The sequence below is a fragment of the Odocoileus virginianus genome, chromosome 4 (assembly GCF_023699985.2).
Source record: "Odocoileus virginianus isolate 20LAN1187 ecotype Illinois chromosome 4, Ovbor_1.2, whole genome shotgun sequence".
NCBI classification, from domain to species: Eukaryota; Metazoa; Chordata; class Mammalia; order Artiodactyla; family Cervidae; genus Odocoileus; species Odocoileus virginianus.
The window spans coordinates 33,755,339-33,776,482 of NC_069677.1; the positions used below are offsets into that span (position 1 = coordinate 33,755,339).

Consider the following 21,144-nt stretch of genomic DNA (forward strand, 5'->3'; position numbering starts at 1 on the left):
CCTAACTCTTGGCTGGTAGAACTCATCACTTACTCAAAGATCCAGGCCACTGGCATGACTTCCATCACCCACTCTTCTCTGTAAGCCAGGGAATCTGTCAATATCCTCACCCTTAATTCCTTATAGAAAGCTGCTCTCCTGTTCTTGAAAGTTGTTCTAAGGATTCAAATCCCCGTCTTCTTTGGACATACTTCTATTTTAACACCTTCATCCTCTCCATCACTGGTAGTATTTCCTCACATGCAAAAACTGAAAGCCACCTTTACCTCACAGAAGTGTTGTAATGTAGACTGCTGTCTTTGTTCACTCTTCTTTCTCCAACTCCTGAACAATGGCCATTTCCCAGGGTATAACTATTGAACTTCTGCTATTTTAAGCTTTTATGGTTTATAATTTTGCCTCCTCCTTTCATGTCATTCCTGATCATTTTCAAATTGTTTCTTCCTCAAGTTTCACCTTAATTCCAGGCTTGAATCACCAAATCCTAGCTACTTGACTATTTCATGCAGAAACCACACCTCCCCCACTGTGTATTTTCCCCCAAATTCTGTCATCTGTATTTTCTCTCTCTCTTATGACCCCATGTCAGTTTCTTTCATTTCTACTTGGATTTGGACTTCAGTGTTTGCTAGAATCTATGATCTGTCTTTTTACTTAAACTCTCATCTTTGTACAATATCACCTATCCAAAATGTCACCTATGACCTAAGTTTTAATAATTTCCAACCTCTTACTCCAATCTTAGTTCTCTTCCTCAAGGCCTAGTCTCATTTTTACAGTTTAAGTCCTGGACATTTTCATCAATTAAACTTATGGTATAAAATTATCTTTGGTTAACATAGTCTCATATTTTACCTCCACTAAACTATTCCCCATCCTCCACTCCCTAAATCAGTTAACAATACTACTCTCTCTGTCACCTAGGCCAGAAACCCAGTTTTTACAATCTTTTCCTTCTTCAGCATTTAGTACCAGCAAACACCAATTTAACCTCAAGTAGCTCTCACATTTTTTAAATCAAATCCCATCATTATCACATGAACTCAGCTCTCCATCACTATGAGATGGAGGACAATGAGGAAGATGAATTAGAAATAAAGCAGAATTAAATACAGTTACATATTTATATTTTTATTTGTTGAGTATATACTCCTCACTGAATGGTTGTGAAGAGTCAATAAAATAGTAAATGTTGAGCACGTGAAACAGTCCTTGGCACATAGTATACATTTAAATGTTTTCATATATGATCACTATCATCACCATAGTTTTTCATACTTGGACTCTCTGAGAGCTCATCTCAGTAAACTCAACCAAACTCACTTTAAGAATCAGAGGAAATGAAAATGAACAATACTCTGCTCCCCATATCCTAGAATAAACTCTATGTCAACTAACATTCTGGAATAAAGGTATCTTTCAATTTTAACAGGTTTTTGTCCCTTTTTCTTTCTTTCTTTCTTTTTTTTTTTTTTTGGTTAAGTCTTCTTGTTTATCCTGCTTTGTATTTATCCTGCTAATGTTGCTACTTTATGCTTAACTAATTTTAATGTTAGAACAAATACAAATTGGCTAGACAAAAATATTTTGCATTTACGGCTGCTTTTTCTGAGCACATGAAATTTATACTTGTTGAAAAATATAGTATATGTTAGTCATAGTTCTAAGCTAAAGATACAGCCACCAAAGAGGGTACATTTTATCGCAGGGAAGTGTTTTCCTGGTGGCTCAGAGGGTAAAGCGTATGCCTACAATGCAGGAGACCTGGGTTTGATCCCTGGGTTGGGAAGATCCCCTGGAGAAGTAAATGGCAATCCACTCCAGTACTCTTGCCTGGAAAACTCCATGGATGGAGGAGCCTGGTGGGCTACAGTTCATGGGGTTGCAAAGAGCTGGACACAACTGAGCGACTTCACTTTCTTTCTTTAGGCAATAATGAAATACACCCTCCCCACTAGAAAAATGGCTCCTTGTAAGATATTTAAAATCAGACATTAAGACAGAGATGGGCTACTTTAGTTTGTGAGGCTACAGAAGTTATCACTGAGATGATATTTAACCTGATGATTGAATGACAAGAAGGAACAAATTGTAGAAAGTTCAGCAGACATAACCAGTAGTCTTATTGGGAATCAGCTTAGTATATTTGTTGGAGGGGAGGAGAGGAAGAGGGAAGGCCAAAAGTATTGTGAGATTCAAATAAGCTTAGTAAATTTCCACTTAAATTTAGTACCTAATGAGTATTAGGATTTTTGTTTTATATGTAGTATGAAAATGAATTATTTACTAACTAATCAACTTGTGAAAATGAAAAATTCATGTGAAGATATCCTTTCCAGAACTTCTTATTAATCAACATTATTGTGAATTATATTGCTATGTAAAAGTATTTTAATAAACATGACTCAGGAATTTACAAATTCCTAAAAATATAAACAATATTATAAGTTTTATAGTCTAGAAAGAAAGATGATGCCTAAAAGACATCAATAAAAGTCAAATGATAAACTGAAAAGAACATTTTTTTAAAAAGATTGACCATGAACATAAAACTATGAAGAGAACTCAGATTCGAGAATGAAAAACATTACTAGTTTATTAAATTTTCTTCATTTATTCCTCAAATTACTTTTTCGCCTATATGGAAGAGAGAAACTCAAACCAACATTATTACCTCATTGTACCTGAAGATTACATATTGAAGTTTTTAAAGTAGGTTTATGATGCACCATGAATATTATCAATATCAACATGTTGTTCTTTCTTCTTAATTTCTATCCCTGCTCTATCTGCCACCCATGGCTCCAATGCCAAATCTGTTACAGTGACTACTAAACCTTTCATTAACCAACATGAACACATAATACCCACATAAAATCCACTCCAGGAGAGACACTTCCATAAGACCATGCACTTATAAAATATATATAGTAGCCTAATTTTCAAAATGATCTAATTTTATATTCTGAAATTTTAGGTGTGTAAATAATTTCAACTTAAGTTCAAAAAGTCTATATTTCCTAAATGTTCTTTTGCTTTTTTCCTTTCTTTTTATTCTCAGATTTATTATATGTTTGAAATTTTTTTCTGCATAATTTTTTTTTCTCACAAACATCTGATAGGAGATAAAGAAAATCATCCATGTCAAGATTCTGAGATTAGTTGATACTATTTTCTTTATATTTTTTAAACTCTATCATCAGTTCAGTTCTGTTCAGTTGATCAGTCATGTCCAACTCTTTGCAATCCCATGAACCGCAGCACGCCAGGCCTCCCTGTCCATCACCAACTCACGGAGTCCACCCAAACCCATGTCCATTGAGTCAGTGATGCCATCCAACCATCTCATCCTCTGTCGTCCCCTTTTCCTCCTGCCCTCAATCTTTCCCAGCATCAGGGTCTTTTCAAATAAGTCACCTCTCCACATCAGGTGGCCAAAGTATTGGAGTTTCAGCTTCAACATCAGCCCTTCCAATGAACACCCAGGACTGATCTTTAGGATGGACTCCTTGCAGACCAAGGGACTCTCAAGAGCCTTCTCCAACACCACAGTTCAAAAGCATCAATTCTTCAGTGCTCAGCTTTCTTTATAGTCCAACTCTCACATCCATACATGACCACTGGAAAAACCATAGCCTTGACTAGACAGACCTTTGTTGACAAAGTAGTGTTTCTGCTTTTCAATATGCTGTCTAGGTTGGTCACAACTTTCCTTCCAAGGAATTGAGTGTCTTTTAATTTCATGGCTGCAATCACCATCTGCAGTGATTTTGGAGCCCAGAAAAATAGTCTATCATCAGTATTGCCTAATAAAAACTCTTTCTTCTAGTTTAACCTGTCTTCTTTCACCTGTAGAAATTATTTTGTTTTCTTTCTATCATTATGTCTAATAAAGAAAACTAGGCCTCTGTTGTATAATGCTACATTTTTATGTGATTTGAACACCATAACTCTTACAACCAATTTCTTATTTTCTTTTGGCTGCTAGGAAGCTTGAAGGAAAATCTATGACTTTTACAGTAGCTGTTTAGAATGTTTTGGCATATACTTTATACACAAATTTTCACAAATTATTTTAATCCCATTTTGAATTATATTTACTTATTTGTAGCCTATTTTCATAGTCTGGGCCCTCCTGCCCTCTGGCATGTGGTTCCAAATTCAGTTCCAACATCAGATTATGTAGTACTGTAGTAGGCATTTAGTGAAAAAAATCCACATATAAGTGGACCTGTGCAGTTCAAATCCATGTTGTTTAATGGTCCACCACAGTAATTTTTGGAAAATCTTTTTTGTTTTCAATAAGAGTGAAAACCAAAGCAAGTAAATACATGGATAAATAAAATTCTACGATTGTCTCTGTTCGTTTTGCCAGGAAAAAGTTTATTTCTTCTGCCACTCATTCTGGCCAGAATCAGTTCACATTAGATCTGTGAAACTGTCCATAAATTCCTAGATTTCTCTACAAATTCCCAGATATGTGTCTGTGGTTATAGCGATACCACAAATTGGCAAGACAGGAAGCAACTTCCTCCTTTTGTGGCAAAGTATAATTCTTGATCTCCAAAACCTACCACCAAGAAATGTGGATGTGATGAAAATTTGTTCAAGCTTTATCAATAGTTTAAGAGAACATAGGCTCTGAAGAAGGGAATGGCAACCCACTCCAGCATTCCTGCCTGGAGAATCCCCATGGACAGAGGAGCCTGGTGGGCTACAGTCCATGGAGTCGCAAAGGGTCAGACACGACTGAGCGATTAAGCACAAGAACACACATGACTTGTCTGTGACTGTATTAAAGGTCCATACACAAAGAGGAAAATAAAGCACAGGGACCCTTCAATCCTCTCTGCTTCTGATGCCCTGTTTGCAAAGGAACTCACTTTTGAGAAACCGAAAGAATCACTGAGATGAAATGATTTCAAAATTATAAACAATCATTGAAGTGAATCATTCACCAAGGTCTGAAGTCGCATGGCAAAGTTGATTATGTTGTTCAATAGGTGTTCATGTACATCTTTTGCATGTTTATATGAATTGTATTAAATTCAATAGTTTTCAAAACAATTCTCTTTCAAGCTCTTTTAGTAGACAAGATTTTACACCAATCCTCTACCTCACACTCAATTTTTTAGTGCACAATATACAACTTGCATTACATTGATCAGAGATTTAAAGAGAACAGGTGAATTTCAGTATAAATTTTCAGCAAAAATATAACAGCATTTATAAATGTGCCTTCCAAAGTGCTCAATTGTGGAGATGGTTAAACATATCTATCAATAGAATAACAAAATAGCCCTGTTAAATAAAACTATTTACCCATACTCTTCCTGAAGAGTTTAGGTGCTCAAAGGATCAGCTGAAGTTCAATGCCCTTTTATGTGTTTTGAAACTAATCACATTTTATTTGCAATCTTATCAGCATCTCATTTTTCCCTCACTGATGTATCAAGTGTAATACACTCCAGTAATGTCAATTACATGCTTGGTTAATAACCCTCCCCCCAAAAAAGCTGTGATACAAAGAAATTTGGCTTACTATACTGCTCAATTAGCTAAATTTGTCTAAACTCTTTCCAAAATCTAGAGAATAGGCATAGAATGGAATAATTACATGGTGTTTATACATGTATAATCATCAGATTATTACTGCACACTTAGTTTCATTTCTTTAAGAAAAAGAAAGTAGATTCAAAAACAGCTCCAGCCTTTTAAATATATGGAAGACATTTTAATTGTATTATTAATAATAATGCTTAAATAATCAAGTCATCCTGTAGGTATGTATCACCTTTTCTTCAAGAAGGTTTTACAGTAACTTTAACAGAAACTTAAAATGTTTCCCTTTAAATCAATTTCAGTGCCATAAAATATCATTTAAATCAAAGGGATTAAACTTTGCATTTCAGATCATTTCAGTTTAAGAACAAACTAAATTTCAGAGTGTCTGAGCATTGGTTTTTTTCCCAATAGCAGGTCTTAATTGAGTTCTACATTATTAACTGCTTTTATTACGTTTCATCCAAATATGTCACTTGCTCTTTTATTTCTAAGGCAAAGATCCTATTTCCATTTAAAAAGACAAGAAAAAAGAGCTGCTCAGTGCAGTTATGTTAACTTCCTTGTTGTTTAGTCACTAAGTCATGTCCAACTCTTTAAGACTCCATGGACTTTAGACTGCCAGTCTCCACTGTCCATGTAATTTCCCAGGCAAGAATACGGGATTGCGTTGCCATTTCCTTCTACCGGGGATCTTCCAGACCCAGATATCAAACCCATATCCCCTGCATTGACAGGCAGATAGATTGTTTACTACTGAGCCACCAGGGAAGCCCCATTAACTTCCTTAACTATTTCTTATGTCTGACTTCGGAGTTCATATTCTAATTTTATTTGTCTGTTCCAAGGGTTCTTTGCCTTGCACTTCTGAAAAATCCCCAAGCCATGCATTTTTGCCTACATACTTTGTGGTCAGACTCACCTGGAATTTCATGCTTTCACATTCTCTACAATTTTATTTCCTCCAGTTATGCTTGATTTTTTCCTTAGATTATAAGGCCTCTCCAGCAGAACTTCTGGAAGTTTCAACTCCAAAATGTCCTGTTGCCTCAATATCTAAATTTCAATTCCAAAGTGTCTCAAGTCTACCAACCTCTTACTCAGAGCAACTGAAAGCTTCCTCCAGGAATGCAAATAGTTAAACAAGAGCTCTATGCACTTGTCATAACTGAAAATGCTATTAAAATTCAAGTGGGTGGGAAGGAAGATTCACAAACTGGTGAGTTCTCTTCGGAGTTTTACAAAGATTTCAAAGCACTCACAGGCATGGTTTATGATGATGAATGTGAGATACTTTTCCCACCAAAGAGAGTAAACAGACACACCAAACCAGTCTAACTGGTTGGGGTATACAGTACTGCTGCCCTTGGGCTGCAACTTAGAAACACAGACAGAAGTACAGACACCAAGGCATCTTCCCACCTGGATTTTTTCCTTATACTAGCCAGACAGAAAAAGTATAATTTCTAAAGAAATGGCTGAATCATGGAGAAACATTTTTTGCATGTGCCTATGGAATTTCATTGGAAGGACTGATGCTGAAGCTGAAACTCCAATACTTTGGCCACCTCATGCAAAGAGTTGACTCGTTGGAAAAGACCCTGATGCTGGGAGGGATTGGGGGCAGGAGGAGAAGGGGACAACAGATGATGAGATGGCTAGATGGCATCACCAACTTGATGGGCATGAGTTTGAGTAAACTCTGGGAGTTTGTGATGGACAGGGAGGCCTGGCGTGCTGCAATTCATGGGGTTGCAAAGAGTTGGACACGACTGAGTGACTGAACTGAAGTGAACTGATGGAATTTCAAGCTAATTCCTCCTTGTGATGAAAGTTAATATATGTCTCAAGAGCCTAAGTAACTTTTATGTAGTCAAGAGAATACCCAAGCCTGGATGCCTGGATGGACCAGTCATTTAAAAGTCAGGCTGAACACTGGATGGTGATTTACAGGTCATACCACAGAGGCTAAAATATGTCAATATGGAAAGCATTTTTAAGCCTAAATTCCCTTCTCTAAAAAGTAAATACTCCTAGAAAACAATGTGCCAAATCCCTCCATCAAATTATAGGATTTAGGCAGCTAGGGTGGAGACTTGGGTTCTGGCAACTGCTTCTGAGGAACTGAGAACAATTTTTGTATTTTCAAAGGATCTCTGTTCCTCTACAAAGTAAAAATTTTGGACTTAAGGTCCTCTATACTCCCTCTCTACCTTGAAAATGTTGATCTTCTACAGATTTCTTCACCCTGGTTCTGACAGCCAGATTCTCCCTCAGAGGGTTGGAGAAGAGCTCTCCTCTCTGCTGACAGCAACCTAAAACTGGCCTTGCATTTGAAAGGGTCTAGCCAAACTTCTGAACTTAGAAACATGTTTCCCACAGAGTTCTAGTCTTTTGTGGCCTTTAGAATAGAATGTTCCTAAACCTAGAGTACTTTGGCTACCTGATGCAAAGAGTTGACTCATTGGAAAAGACCCTGATGAAAAATCCCCTGGGAGGGATTGGGGACAGGAGGAGAAGGGAGCGACAGAGGATCAGGTGGTTGGATGGCATCACCAAGTCAATGGGCATGGGTTTGGGTAAACTCCGGGAGTTGGTGATGGACAGGGAGGCCTGGGCGTGCTATAATTCATGGGGTCACACAGAGTCGGACAAGACTGAGCGACTGAACTGAACTGAAACCTAAAGAACAAAGAACTGAGGTAAGAAAAAGGACTTTAATTAGAAGGTGTTCAAAAACATCCAAGGAGCTGATAAGCAGGCAGTTTGAGAGCAGAGGGTGTGTTAAGTATCTCAGAGGAAACTCCACTCAAAGAGATCCCCTCTCACAAGATTGTTCTGGCACTGAACTCAAGAGATTCCTGTTATTAAAATAATTCCAAGGATAAATCACATCCTTTACAAACGGCTTCCCTGGTAGCTCAGTGGTGAAGAATCTGCCTGACAATGCAGCAGACATGGGTTCCATCCCTGGGTTGGGAAGATCCCCTGGAGAAGGAAATGGCAATCCACTCCAGTATTCTTGCTGAGAATCCAATGGACAGAGGAGCCTGGCAGGCCACATACAGTCCAAGGAGTTGCAAAACAGTTGGACACGACTGAATGACTGAACAACAATCCTTTACAAAAAGGCAGGTGGCCTTGGACCTGTTTGACCAAGGAAGAGGAGAAGAAAAACAAGAGCTCCTGGGGCTGAATTCCTGAGGTAGGAGGGAGTCCGCAGATGAGGAACACAGCTGAACCTTGAGAGATTATCCCCCCCACCTACTTTTTTTTTAAACAGTTCTGACTAGGGTCTGCCTTGCCTGTTAATGAGACACCTGGGAGAAGCAGAAAATGCCTGTCCTTCCTGAGAGAGACTAGGTTAGGGTCCCTTACCTGCTCAAGGATACCCTCTGGAGAAATCTTGTGTGTGTGCGCGTTGGTAGCTTAGTTGTGTCTGACTCGTTGTGACTCTCAGGGACTGTAGCCCTCCAGGATTTTCTGTCTCTGGAATTCTCCAGCCACGAATACTGGAGTGGGTAGCCATTCCCATCTCCCCAGGATCTTCCAGACCCGGGAATAGAACCTGGGTCTCCAGGATTGTAGAGAAACCTTATCCTCAGTCAATTTCCAAATAACTCCCTGCCAAGAAGGGAGTTGCCACCATCCTGTCATCTCAGCCATGGCCATTCACTACTGTCACAGACTGACAATTTGCCACTAAGTGGTACATGTGCTTACAGATATTATGTAAGGAAATGCTGCTTCCTTTCCTTAGCAAATAACAATGAAAAAATGCACTCATCCCTATTCCTGATGCCATATTGTTTGTACATTTTATTTTATTTTCAAAAATTAGAAAACATTTTTTAGTATTCTTTTCTACCCAAGATAATTCTATTTTATGAATCCATAAAAATCCATATATGGACCTTCATGTATGAAGGTTTTACATAATTGTCTGTTGAGTTAACTTTATCACTGAGGCTAAAAGGGAGAGATTGCTTCTTAGGTTAGAAAAGATAATTGAAATCTGTTCACATTAAGCCGAAGATAACTTTGGAAAGATTTCACTCTCCTTCAGGAAAAGATAGATTCCCAATATCATTGGAAACATTAAATGTTGATAGCTTATGGGCTCTTAATCAGGACATAATCTACCAGCAGCTTGGATATAATAATGGTCAGAGGCCTACAGGATATAGTGCTAAAATGAATAATCTTTGACAGTGTCTATGGCTAGCCCTTCAAGTTGTAACTAGAGATGGCCCAGTGAGTCTAGATAATCTAGATACATACAATGGCCTTAGAAAACCATTATTCAAAACATACGATGGAGTTCTAATGATAATCTATCATTTATTAAGTACTTATTATCTTCATAGCCAAAACATTTAAATCATCTATAGGCTAAATGTACAAAACACCTGAATATAGTCGTTTCTGTTTAAGAATACTTATTTGTGGCAGAGCTGATTATAAGCAGTATTATTTTAGAGAACTTTAGAATCTCTATAAATGCTATTAGGTCAAAAGAAAAATTAAACAACATTTCAAAATGCATTTTTCATTTACTTTGATAATTTTAAAACTCAGGCTCAGATATAAGACTGATTATTGCACAGAAAATAGAATACTGTTCGAGCAATCCATAAATAAAGACTCCTGGATATATCTTGGTTTGTTATTAGACAACCTTAGCAAACTCTCTTACCTTCACACATACAAATAAAGGCAAAAATTATTCTCACTGTGTTTTCCTTTATAATTAAAACAAGATCCAGAAGTAATTTCAAACTAATGAAGCACCTTGTTTCTCATTAATTCTCACTGATTAATAGGTTCACTGAATAATCTTAAGGCAAATATGTCTAGAATGGAAGCATTTCAACACTCCAAGAAGAGAGATCTGAACTATTTGTAGACCTACCAAGGATGCATTTCAACTCAGATAAGATCAGAAGAGAACACATTCCTTATTGAAAAGTTTAGGCAGAGTATACAAAGGAAAATACCCCAGGATAGAACTGATCTCACAAGTATTCCCCAGCTACAAAAGCTTTATGAATCAAGGCACACTGCTTTCTAACTCAAACCATGACATTCAAATTATTTACCATAGCTCTTACTTTAAATTTTATGCATGTTTTTCTGATTTGTGCTAATAATTGATTTTGAAAATAATTGGAAAAACCAATATATAGGAGGAAGAGAAATTCACCCTTCGCAAATGGAACATATTACCAGACTCAGAACAGATATAAAAGGGTCAGGAAAAAAAGAGACAAAAACCCCCACAAAACAACAGACAATCTAGGCACATTCTGGGACTCTAAAATAAGAAGCAAATATTATCCCTGACCCTGACACAAAGAGGGATGATGAGGGGACAGGAAAGCTGCCAGGGTACTCCTCAGTTTATTTCAATCCCGAACACAGACACAGATGATGTACAAGACAGGCTACGATGGGCTATTCTGGGGGTTGCCAAACAGTCATACACATATGATACGAAATTATTATTATATGAACAACTCAAACAACCTAGATGCTTCCTATATACTTTCCCATGGAAAAACATTACAGAAACAGGTAAGGCATATGTTATAATCACATACATTTTATCCATAAAACACAAATTATTTCATAGAGTTATACTGAATGATTCTTTTACCTTGCTGCTTTTCTTCAATAGAAAGCAATAAATAACTTTTAAAATTACTCTTTACATTAAAGGTACTTTTTAATAGCATTTTACACAGTGTTTCAAATTTTCTTTCTTTCTTTTTTTTTTTTAGGAAATACACAGAAATAGAAATACAATTCTGGGATTTTTTAAGCAAAGTAAGTAGAGAAAGGATTAATGAAAATACAGAAAAAAAAAAAAAAACAGGTATTCTGGAAGATTATTTAACTCTCTAAAAATGGGTGATACATGTTTATAACCAAGCATGTCTATGATGGTCTTGCTATACTCAGATGTGTTACATTTCACAGATGTAGTTGTGTTTTTGGTTACATACACTTAAAGGAAAACAGGTGTTTGAGTATTCTCTTGTTGGTAAGCTTCACAAGAACATATTTAAGGAAATAAAAACATCATATCAAGGAGACTTCTTTATAAAGACCTTGATCAAAATGTCACTAGTAAAGGTGGTAAATAATTAACAAGAGAGTAGACTACTAGAAATTACAGCAAAAAATATGCCTTCTGCCCTTTTTTTCTTTTTTAAAGAAATTTTCTCACTCAAAAAAGTAGAAAGTGTGATGCAACTTGTATTTGTTTCAGTCAACAAGGCTAGGCACAGTAGCCTGGTCAAGCCAATGTCAATAAAGCCAGTTCCTTTAAAGGACAAAGGTAAAGTAAGACCTATAAAACCAACCACTCTCCCCAACCAGACGCTGCCCTCTGAGACTTGTTTCCTACCTTAAAAAAGTGGTAATATTAATTACAAGGACACTTGGCTGGTAAATCCCAGAGATGGTAAAATTTGATTACAAATAAAAATCTCACAGGCAAGGACAAAAATCAATATTCTGCCAATATTGGGAAGAGTTTCGCATGAAAATGGACTGGAAGTAGGTTGTACCATTTCTCCAGCAGTATAGCTCAAGTAAGATAAGGTTTTCCCTACTCCACCAAATTTGTGTTTCTGTGTAGGTTGAGTAGTTGAGAAAAACGGACGAGACAGCTGCTTCTTCAGAAACAATCCCCACTTCTTTCCCCACCCTCAAAGCACACCTTGAAATGCAGCAGGGGTGCCCGCGCGCGCACACACACACACACACACACAGAGACACACACACTCTGTAATCGACACCACTTACACATCTGATTGTAACCATTTCAGAGGCTGTTGGCACTTACCCTGCAAAGCAGTATTAGGTAAACTTGCTTCATTCTCTCCCATTTTACTACTTCTGTTTAAAGGGGGCCAAGCAGCTTCAGCTGTGTCAGTTACCCTGCAAGCCGGTGACCTGCTGACTTTCCTCTGTAGTAATGTAACAGTATACTACCTGCTTTCTTCTGTGAATAATTACCATTCTGCTTCCTGAGTTACCTGGGCTTGCAAGACCTGTTTTACTGTGAAGTGAGATCATATCCTTTGATCCAATGGACTGCTATTAGTGTGCGCTTCACAAAACGTGGCTTTGTTTCAATTTTGGTGTTAACTTTTAATTCCCTACTTTCGCTTTAGTCCAGAAACTTATCAATACTTCCTGCCAAAAGAGTGTCTGTACTACCACCATGGCGTGGAACAGACCCAGTGTTTTGTTTGTTTTTTTAGTGCTCCCAATCTGCTTACCTTATAGAAATAAAGTAAAATTTAAAGTGAATTTTGCAACGTCCACTAAAAAAAATATGGGAAAATAAGGGACACCATGGGAATTAGTTACGTGTAGGCTTTGGAGTAGCTCTAGTTCTAGCTGTGAACTAGAACTAGCTCTAGCTCTTCCTTTTCTTCCTACACCCGCTTCCTTCCCTCCCTTCTCCTTCTGAATGGAAAGAATGCAGAACCACAGCTCTGATGTCACTGTGTTCTGACATCAGCTGTTACTTATTAACTGAGAAACCTTAAAGAAATGAGTCCATCCAATCTTACAGCACTTCAAGGTCCTCACTGGTAAAAGAAGGGTACTGATATTTACATTGCTTTTCAACAGAAACATAGTATTAGGTTCAACTGTTCTGCCTCAAACAAAACACACATCCCTAGCAAAGATGAGCCACACACTGGAGATTTATCTTTATTCATTTACAAGAGAGGAAGTAGATGACAAAAATAAGTCAATTTATTTAATCCCTGTCTCCCATAAGACATCTAGAGTAAAAAACAATCTGTATTTCCTTCCTCTAAAATTCCTTGACTTTTCATCTTGGTCAGATTAGTTTAAAAAAAAAAGAACTCAGACTCAAACATCTCCTAGTTTTTTAAATTTTCAATGTAAAAATAATCTATCCATCATGTTTGCCAGCTTATTAGTGAAAAATGATTATATAAATTATGTAAACAACAGAAATGGCAATAAAAAGTAGAATAGTTATTCTCAAAAGTTTCAGAATAAAAATAAACATACATGCACCCAAATCCTCATCACAGTTAGTTCTTTCCTTCATTAACCTCTCCAGGTCTCAGTTTCTCCACCTGTAAAATGAACTGACCATTTACTATCTAAGGCCCATTTTATCAACATGTCATAAACCTCTGATTTAAAATCCAGATTGTGGTTTGTTCTAAAATAAAGCAGTCCTTTGCCTAGTACAATTGCATAGTGTAACACACACACCAAGCTCATACTTCACCAAGTGACCTGAAATTGAATGTTTGACAATAAAACACTATAATCATCACATTCTGACTTCCCCATAAGAGGAGAAATACATATATCAATCCTCACTCATTATGACAAAAATGGAAATGTATTAACATACCTGCCCCAGGCACCTAAAATTAGTCAACAACAGGTATAAAGTACCAATTATCTACCAGCTGAATTATGGCATGCAGGAAGTTGTTATGAAAGTAGAACAGAGAGGTCTTATTTTTGAGCAAAGGTAAAACATAAAAATAAACAGAAACCTCCAAAGCTTTTGCAGCTGTGCAGAAAGTGACACAAATATACATCCAGTTACACTGAAACAGTTTCAGTACTAATAAAGGGCCCTAAGTACACACATTCTCTCTCTCTCTCCTGGGCCTCCTCTGCCTAGAAAAATTCTGCCTTCATCACCTCTTCTTTGCTTAACTAATCCACATGCAGGGATTCTTCTTCAACCCAGTTCTGGTTGAGGTCTCTTCTGTGTGCTTCCAGATCCCCCTTAATAGCTCAAAACGTTTCATTCCATATGGTTCTTACCAAATTGTATTGTATGTACAGCTTAATTATTTCTGTCCTTAAAATGTGAAAATGTCAGAGAGCCTTTCTGTGTTCATCACTACATTCCTAGCACCTATCACAGTTCAAACACATACTATGCCTTCAACAAGTATTGTAAAGATGAACAAATTACTATTATCAAAAAGGCTGAAATAAAGGACCTCAAAGAAAAGAAGGACATAGATTAGCAAAGAAGATAATGGAAAATACTTAAGAGGGAAAAATGACAAATTAAATTTCAAAAATGAAAAGAGATGGGAGGAGAGAGTAGGTAGGTTTGTCTGCAAGAGCAAATAATTAAGAACTAGAAGGATAAAAGAGATGATACTTGGAAAAATTTCTGGAAAAAAAGAATCAAAGATAAACGAAGTAAACAAAAGAGGAAAAAAGTGCATGCATTAGTTTAAAACACACTCACATGCGTCAAAAACAAAAGGCATCACTGACGTTAAAATAGCTTCACTGAAGGGTGAGAAAGAAACTAATATAATTATTAAAATTATCAAAATTTTCAGAATCTTTGGGAGAAAGTTACTGGAATGAATGCGTCCTCTATATCAGGGGTCCCCAGTCCCTGTTAATTACTGGGCAGCACAGCAGGAGGTGGGTGGTGATGACAAACACAACTTCAGCTGTATTTACAACTGCTCCCCATTGCTCACATTCCCCCTCCCCATTCATAGAAGAATTGTCTTACACAAAATCAGTCCCTGGTGCCAAAAATGTTGGGGACCACTGCTCTATAAGTATAGAGACCTTGCTATAAAAACTATTGTATATATTTTTAAAAACAGTTTAGGTGACATAATAAAAAACTAACACTAACTAACACTTCCAACCACGTCACTTATCTGTATGCCCAGCATTGTATTCTAAAATGCTCCAAGAGAGAGTGAGCGAAAGAAAATGTTATGCCGTTCTCTGTCACTCATTTTAAAGGTTCTACCCGGAACTACAGATTTGGAAGAAACCAATGTTACAGTTTAAATTTTTTGTATGTAGTTACTGAAGTGATTATTTAGGCCTGATTTTCCGGGGAAGATATATATGAAGATTTGAAAGAAAAATTATGAAGAAGTTATTCAAAGTTATAAATGTTGGCATTGCATGCTATGGAACATGGAACTGTGTATGTAAAGTGTTGCAATACCTGGAATAATTACACAGAGATGGTACTTATTTTCTCAGTAAATTGTATAACACAAGTAGAACAACAACCTGGTCAAAAGCATAGGTATCCATGGAGAGAAAAGGCTAGAGAGAAAAGGATTAGAATCTCTCAAAATTGCAATCCTGCAAACTATCATAGGAAGGAAATTCCAGGCTCAGCAACCAGAGTGGATTTTTGAGATTATAGTTCCAGGAACTAAGTAGATGTGCTTGCAAGGTATAAGGATATGTTCCCTTCAAATATGCTCTCTAAAATATGGATTATTTTGAACAAAAGACACCTGAGAATGAGCAGACTCAAGAAAAGCTCTTTCCTTCCCCCTTACTCTCTAAAAATAAGAGTATACATTTCCCCTTTTGTAAGGGAAACTTAAAGTTATACAGGAAATTTTTCATTTGTAAAAATGTCTTCCTACCAGGAAGAAAACCGGTGGAGACAACTCTTATCACCAGAGAAGCTCATCTGCATAAAATAGAGCCCTTATTTATCACATATTGTTGGTTGGTTGCAGCCAAGAATTTCTGGGGTGATTCTGACCCTCAAAGCTGCCAAATATTTTTGAGTTCTAGGTAAGCAGAGGGAGGGGTGGGGAACAGTACATTCTATAGGAGAACAATGGGTAATGATAAACAAGATTTTCTTATGTTTGGGTGTGCTGGTCTAACATATTCTACCCCATCTTTTCTGGATTTGGGTATTACCATCCACCCAGTTGCCCTAAATGAAAATTTAGGATTTATCCTTACTACTTACCTCTCCCATTCCCCAAATAGTCACTAAGTGCTATCGATAACATTGAAATCCACTTCCTTAAATTTCTATTTCCTTTAGGTGAGGCCATTGTCAAGTCTTGCCAAAATAGTAACTCCCTACAAACAAATTCTTCCTTTCCTCTAATCCATCCTTTCTATATCTGCCATGATTTTCCTAAAACATAGCCATCCTATTTCCACGTTCACATATGTTCACTGGCCCTTGTCATGTGTGCGTGCTTAGTCGCTTAGTTCTGTCCATCTCTGCGGCCCTTTGAACTGTAGCCCACCAGGCTCCTCTGTCCGTGAGATTCATTTTCAGGCAAGAATACTGGAGTGGGTGGCCATTTCCTCCTTCAGAGGGTCTTCCTGACCCAGGAATTGAACCTGTGTCTCCTGTATCTCCTACATTGCAGGCAGATTCTTTACCTGCTAAGCCGTTGGAGGAGCACAATCAATAATGTCCCTCCTTTATCACCATAATTTTTCATCCTCATTAACCCTCCAGTAACATGTAATTCATTTACATCAGGCTTCTCTGATATCCCCAAATTTACTTGAAACTGTAATTCTAAATGTTTGGATACATAATATATACACATGTGCCTCTCTATATATGTGACATAAAATAATGTTGGTCAAGAAAAGTAAGGCCTGCTCAGTGCTTTGTCAGAGAAGGCAGTGGCACCCACTCCAGTGCTCTTGCCTGGAAAATCCCATGGACAGAGGAGCCTGGTGGGCTGCAGTCCATGGGGTCGCGAAGAGTCGGGCACGAATGAGCAACCTCACTTTCACTTTTCACTTTCATGCATTGGAGAAGGAAATGGCAATCACTCCAGTGTTCCTGCCTGGAGAATCCCAGGGACGGGGGAGCCTGGTGGGATTCCGTCTTTGGGGTCGCACAGAGTCGGACACGACTGAAGCGACTTAGCCGCAGCAGCAGCAGCAGTGCTTTGTATGAGGATTGACTGGTGGACAAAAGTATTCTTTTAATACTACTGTAACTAAATGTTTATTTCTCTATCATCTTATTTCATAAAATTGCATACAGACTCTTAAGAGAATTAGTACTGATTGAGAACAAAGGAAGTAACTATCTTCTTCAGTAGTAAGAAGCATCCATTAACAAGGAAACAAGATAAGCTGTAATTAATAGCAAGGAGAGTATTATCATTATAATGATCTTTCCACTACAGTGTTATTAAACAAAGAAGCCCAGGAACTATCTAAATTATATGCTAATACACACATACACACACAAACACAACAGGTTGCTTAACAGCTACTTATGGTTTATAAGTTGCTTCACATAATTAAAACATACAATGACTCATATAAAATTAACAGACGTATGAAGATGCCAAGCTGAAAGTCAGGTAGGAGTGATATTACAAAGCAGTCTAATTTGCGGCTGGGAACAACGCTATTTCAGACTGTGGAAGAGCCAGTAACAAAATACTAAATATAAGCTTGTAATCACAGTGTACCATGATTTATGCAGTTTTTATGAGGATCCCATGAAATCCTGGCTTAAATGCAAGAAAGTTTTTAAATGATATACCCCTGTTAGCACACTCTCCCTTACCCACAGGATTCTACTTATAGTAGGAAGATTAGCTGTGACAGCCATCTAAGTATCATCTGAAAAAGGGAAAACAGTTAAGAAAAGTTTAACTGTATATTTAATATTATTATCATGGAACTAAAAATGAAGGGTATACACACACACACACACACACACACACACACACACACATGTAACTAATCTACATATTATCACCTATTATTCTACAATCTCTGGCAAAACTCTCTCAAGAGGGACCTAAAGAAAAGTATTAAAGCAAAAGAATATGCATGCTAACTGTCTGATACTGCATAGAACAGTGAATTAATCAACTTGAGAATTTTAGGGTATGTTAAAAATCTACAATAAAGCTAGAAAAAACATCTATAGCTAAAACCCTTGGTGTTAATAGAAACACCAAGGTGACAGAATGATTTATCTCTGTCATCTTTTTAAAATGTAATGAAAATGCTTAAATGGTAGCTTTAGTTGGACATAATATTATTTCCTCAAAATGCACCGCAATGACCAGTCCTGAAAACAGAAGCTTCATCTCCATGACAAAGAGCAACCTAAAACAGCTCCAATAATATTAAAAAGTACAGCCCATTTATGCTGAGGTAAAAATAACTTCCAGTCTTTAGCCTCTTCACTCTAACCTCAAAAAAAGAAGGAAAAAAAAAAAGAGCAATTAATGCCAACTGTGCTGTGTGTGTGTGTGTGTGTATCTGTGTGTTAGTTGCTCAGTCGTGTCTGACTATTTGTGGCTCCATGGACTGTAGCCCACCAGACTCATCTGTCCAAGGGTTTCCCAAGCAAGAATGCTGGAGTGGATTGCCATTCCCTTCTCCTGAGGTCTTCCCAACCCAGGGATTGAACCCGGGATTCTCTATGTTGCAGGCAGATTCTTTACAGTCTGAGCTACCAGGGAAGCCCCGACTGTGCTATAGGAACTTGGTAAATACTAGCTAAATGAAAAAAACAAAACAAAAAAAAAAAACAAAAAAAAACCATTTAACAGTTGTTCAGGGGGAAACAACTTTCTCTTCTAGGGTGATGCTGAGGTAAATGTGAGGTTTCTTAGTCTTTAGAAACATTCCATTCCTCTCACTTATTATCTTAAAGTATTAATAGTAGATAAGCATGTCCAAAATAAACACAGTAACTATAAAAATCACTTATCAAAATTAACACTAAGTGCTTTGGTTTCAAATTATGAAATATCAACAAAAGCAGTAGTCAACAAGAACAAATTAATTATGAGGGATCAAAGAAAAGTTTATCTCTTTTCCATCTCTTCTTTCTTTTCTTCTTCTATTTACATATTTACTGAATAAAGTCAAAGTGGCATAACAAGTTTCCTAGAAAAATGATTCCAGGAGAACTACTTTTGTTCAACATCACAATGGGCCACTCACTACTTTCTACAGGGAATGTTTTCTTTCGGAAAGCTCCTCATCTACTTACCTGCTGACTGCCTGCCAGCTAGCATTGTTAGAGAAAAGGAGGAGATGAAGGATTAAAGTCTCTAACCTCTGTTTACCCCGCAGTAGCCAGTACTTAAAATAGACTTTCCCTGAAGTGAACGACTGCTGTCTTTCCTATGGTGACCAGATTTACAAAATTAGAAGAAAAAAAAAAAGAGAAAAAAATGAGAGATTAACATAGATTCTTTGGACTGATTTTTTTTTCCCCCAGAATTAGAGATTAAATTGGAAAAAGTCCATTAAAAAAAAAAATCCTAGGATGATGCTGAAAATGTGGTGTTTTATCACCTTGGGCAACAAGGAATTAACAACATGTGAGCAATTTTAAGAATGAATAAATAGAAAAATAGAGATAGACATACAATTGCAAATGGTAGCTTTAAATAATTATCTCATCATGTTCCGCCCCTGTTCCTCCCACGTCTTCTAAAACCTTTCACTTCAGTTCAGTTTAGTCACTCAGTTGTGTCCAACTCTTTGTGACCCCATGAATCTCAGTACACCAGGCCTCCCTGTCCATCACCAACTCCCGGAGTTTACCCAAACTCATGTCTATGGAGTCACTGATGCCATCCAGCCATCTCATCCTCTGTCGTCCCCTTCTCCTCCTGCCCCTAATCCCTCCCAGCATCAGGGTCTTTTCCAATGAGTCAACTCTTCGCATGAGGTGGCCAAAATATTGGAGTTTCAGCTTCAACATCAGTCCTTCCAATGAACACCCAGGACTGATCTCCTTTAGGATGGACTGGTTGGATATCCTTGTAGTCCAAGGGACTCTCAAGAGTCTTCTCCAACACCACAGTTCAAAAACATCAATTCTTCAGTGCTCAGCTTTCTTCACAGTCCAAATCTCACATCCATTCATGACCACTGGAAAAACCATAGCCTTGACTAGACAGACCTTTGTTGGCAGAGTAATGTCTCTGCTTTTTCATATGCTGTCTAGGTTGGTCACAACTTTCCTTCCAAGGAGTAAGCGTCTTTTAATTTCATGGCTGCAATCACCATCTGCAGTGATTTTGGAGCCCCCCAAAATACAGTCTGACACTGTTTCCACTGTTTCCACATCTGCCTCCTTTATTCTATCAACTAATTTTTATTTCCTCAGTGTTTTTAAAAATACACAGGGTGAATATGGCCTTGTCTTCCAACTCTCTAGGCACACATCTAGTGCACTTCTTAGTTGATGTTTTTTAAGCCTGCCTCAGGCTTCCCAGGTGTCCCTAATGGTAAAGAACCCACCTGCCAACACAGGAGACATAAGACAGACGTTCTGTCCTGAGGTTGGGAAGATCCCCTGGAGGAGGAAAGGGCAATCCACTCCAGTACTCTTGCCTGGGAAATCCCATGGACAGAGGAGCCTGGCAGGCAACAGTCCATGGGGTCGCAAAGAGTTGGACACGGCTGAAGCAACTTAGCACATACTCAGACCTGCCAGATTTATAAGAATTTAATAAATGCTTGATGATTGTCTAATTGAAAACATAACACAATTATATCTCATCTTTCTCCAAAAACTTTAAAATAGAATTTATTTTAAAAATAAATAAAATAGAATTAATAAAGAGCATAAAGGAGATAATTAATTCACAGTGTTTCTAGTGTTTCTGCTTCCCTCTGAAAAGGCCAGAATATGCCAGGTTCAAAATGCCACTTTAGCATAAGGATTGCTTTCAGTTGAAGGCAATCAACACTCCACCTTCTCCTGGAGAGAAGCAAGACTTAAGTGTCTGTCATGGTGTCTCC

The 21,144-nt window shown here is 37.6% G+C and overlaps 1 protein-coding gene across 3 annotated transcripts in view; it reads right to left on the minus strand.

Annotated features, from left to right (window-relative positions):
- The window catches only part of NAALADL2 (N-acetylated alpha-linked acidic dipeptidase like 2), a 1,503,552-nt gene that overhangs the window by 1,074,219 nt on the left and 408,189 nt on the right, over positions 1–21,144 (minus strand). Inside the window, exon 1 of one of the 3 annotated variants that reach the window (XM_070466386.1) lies at positions 12,413–12,658. The exons of the other annotated variants lie outside the window; for them this stretch is intronic. Within the exon in view, the coding sequence (XP_070322487.1) occupies positions 12,413–12,455 (43 nt within the window). The 5' untranslated portion in view covers positions 12,456–12,658. Of the gene's footprint in view, positions 1–12,412; positions 12,659–21,144 lie in introns of those variants that run through there. 3 annotated transcript variants of the gene reach the window in all.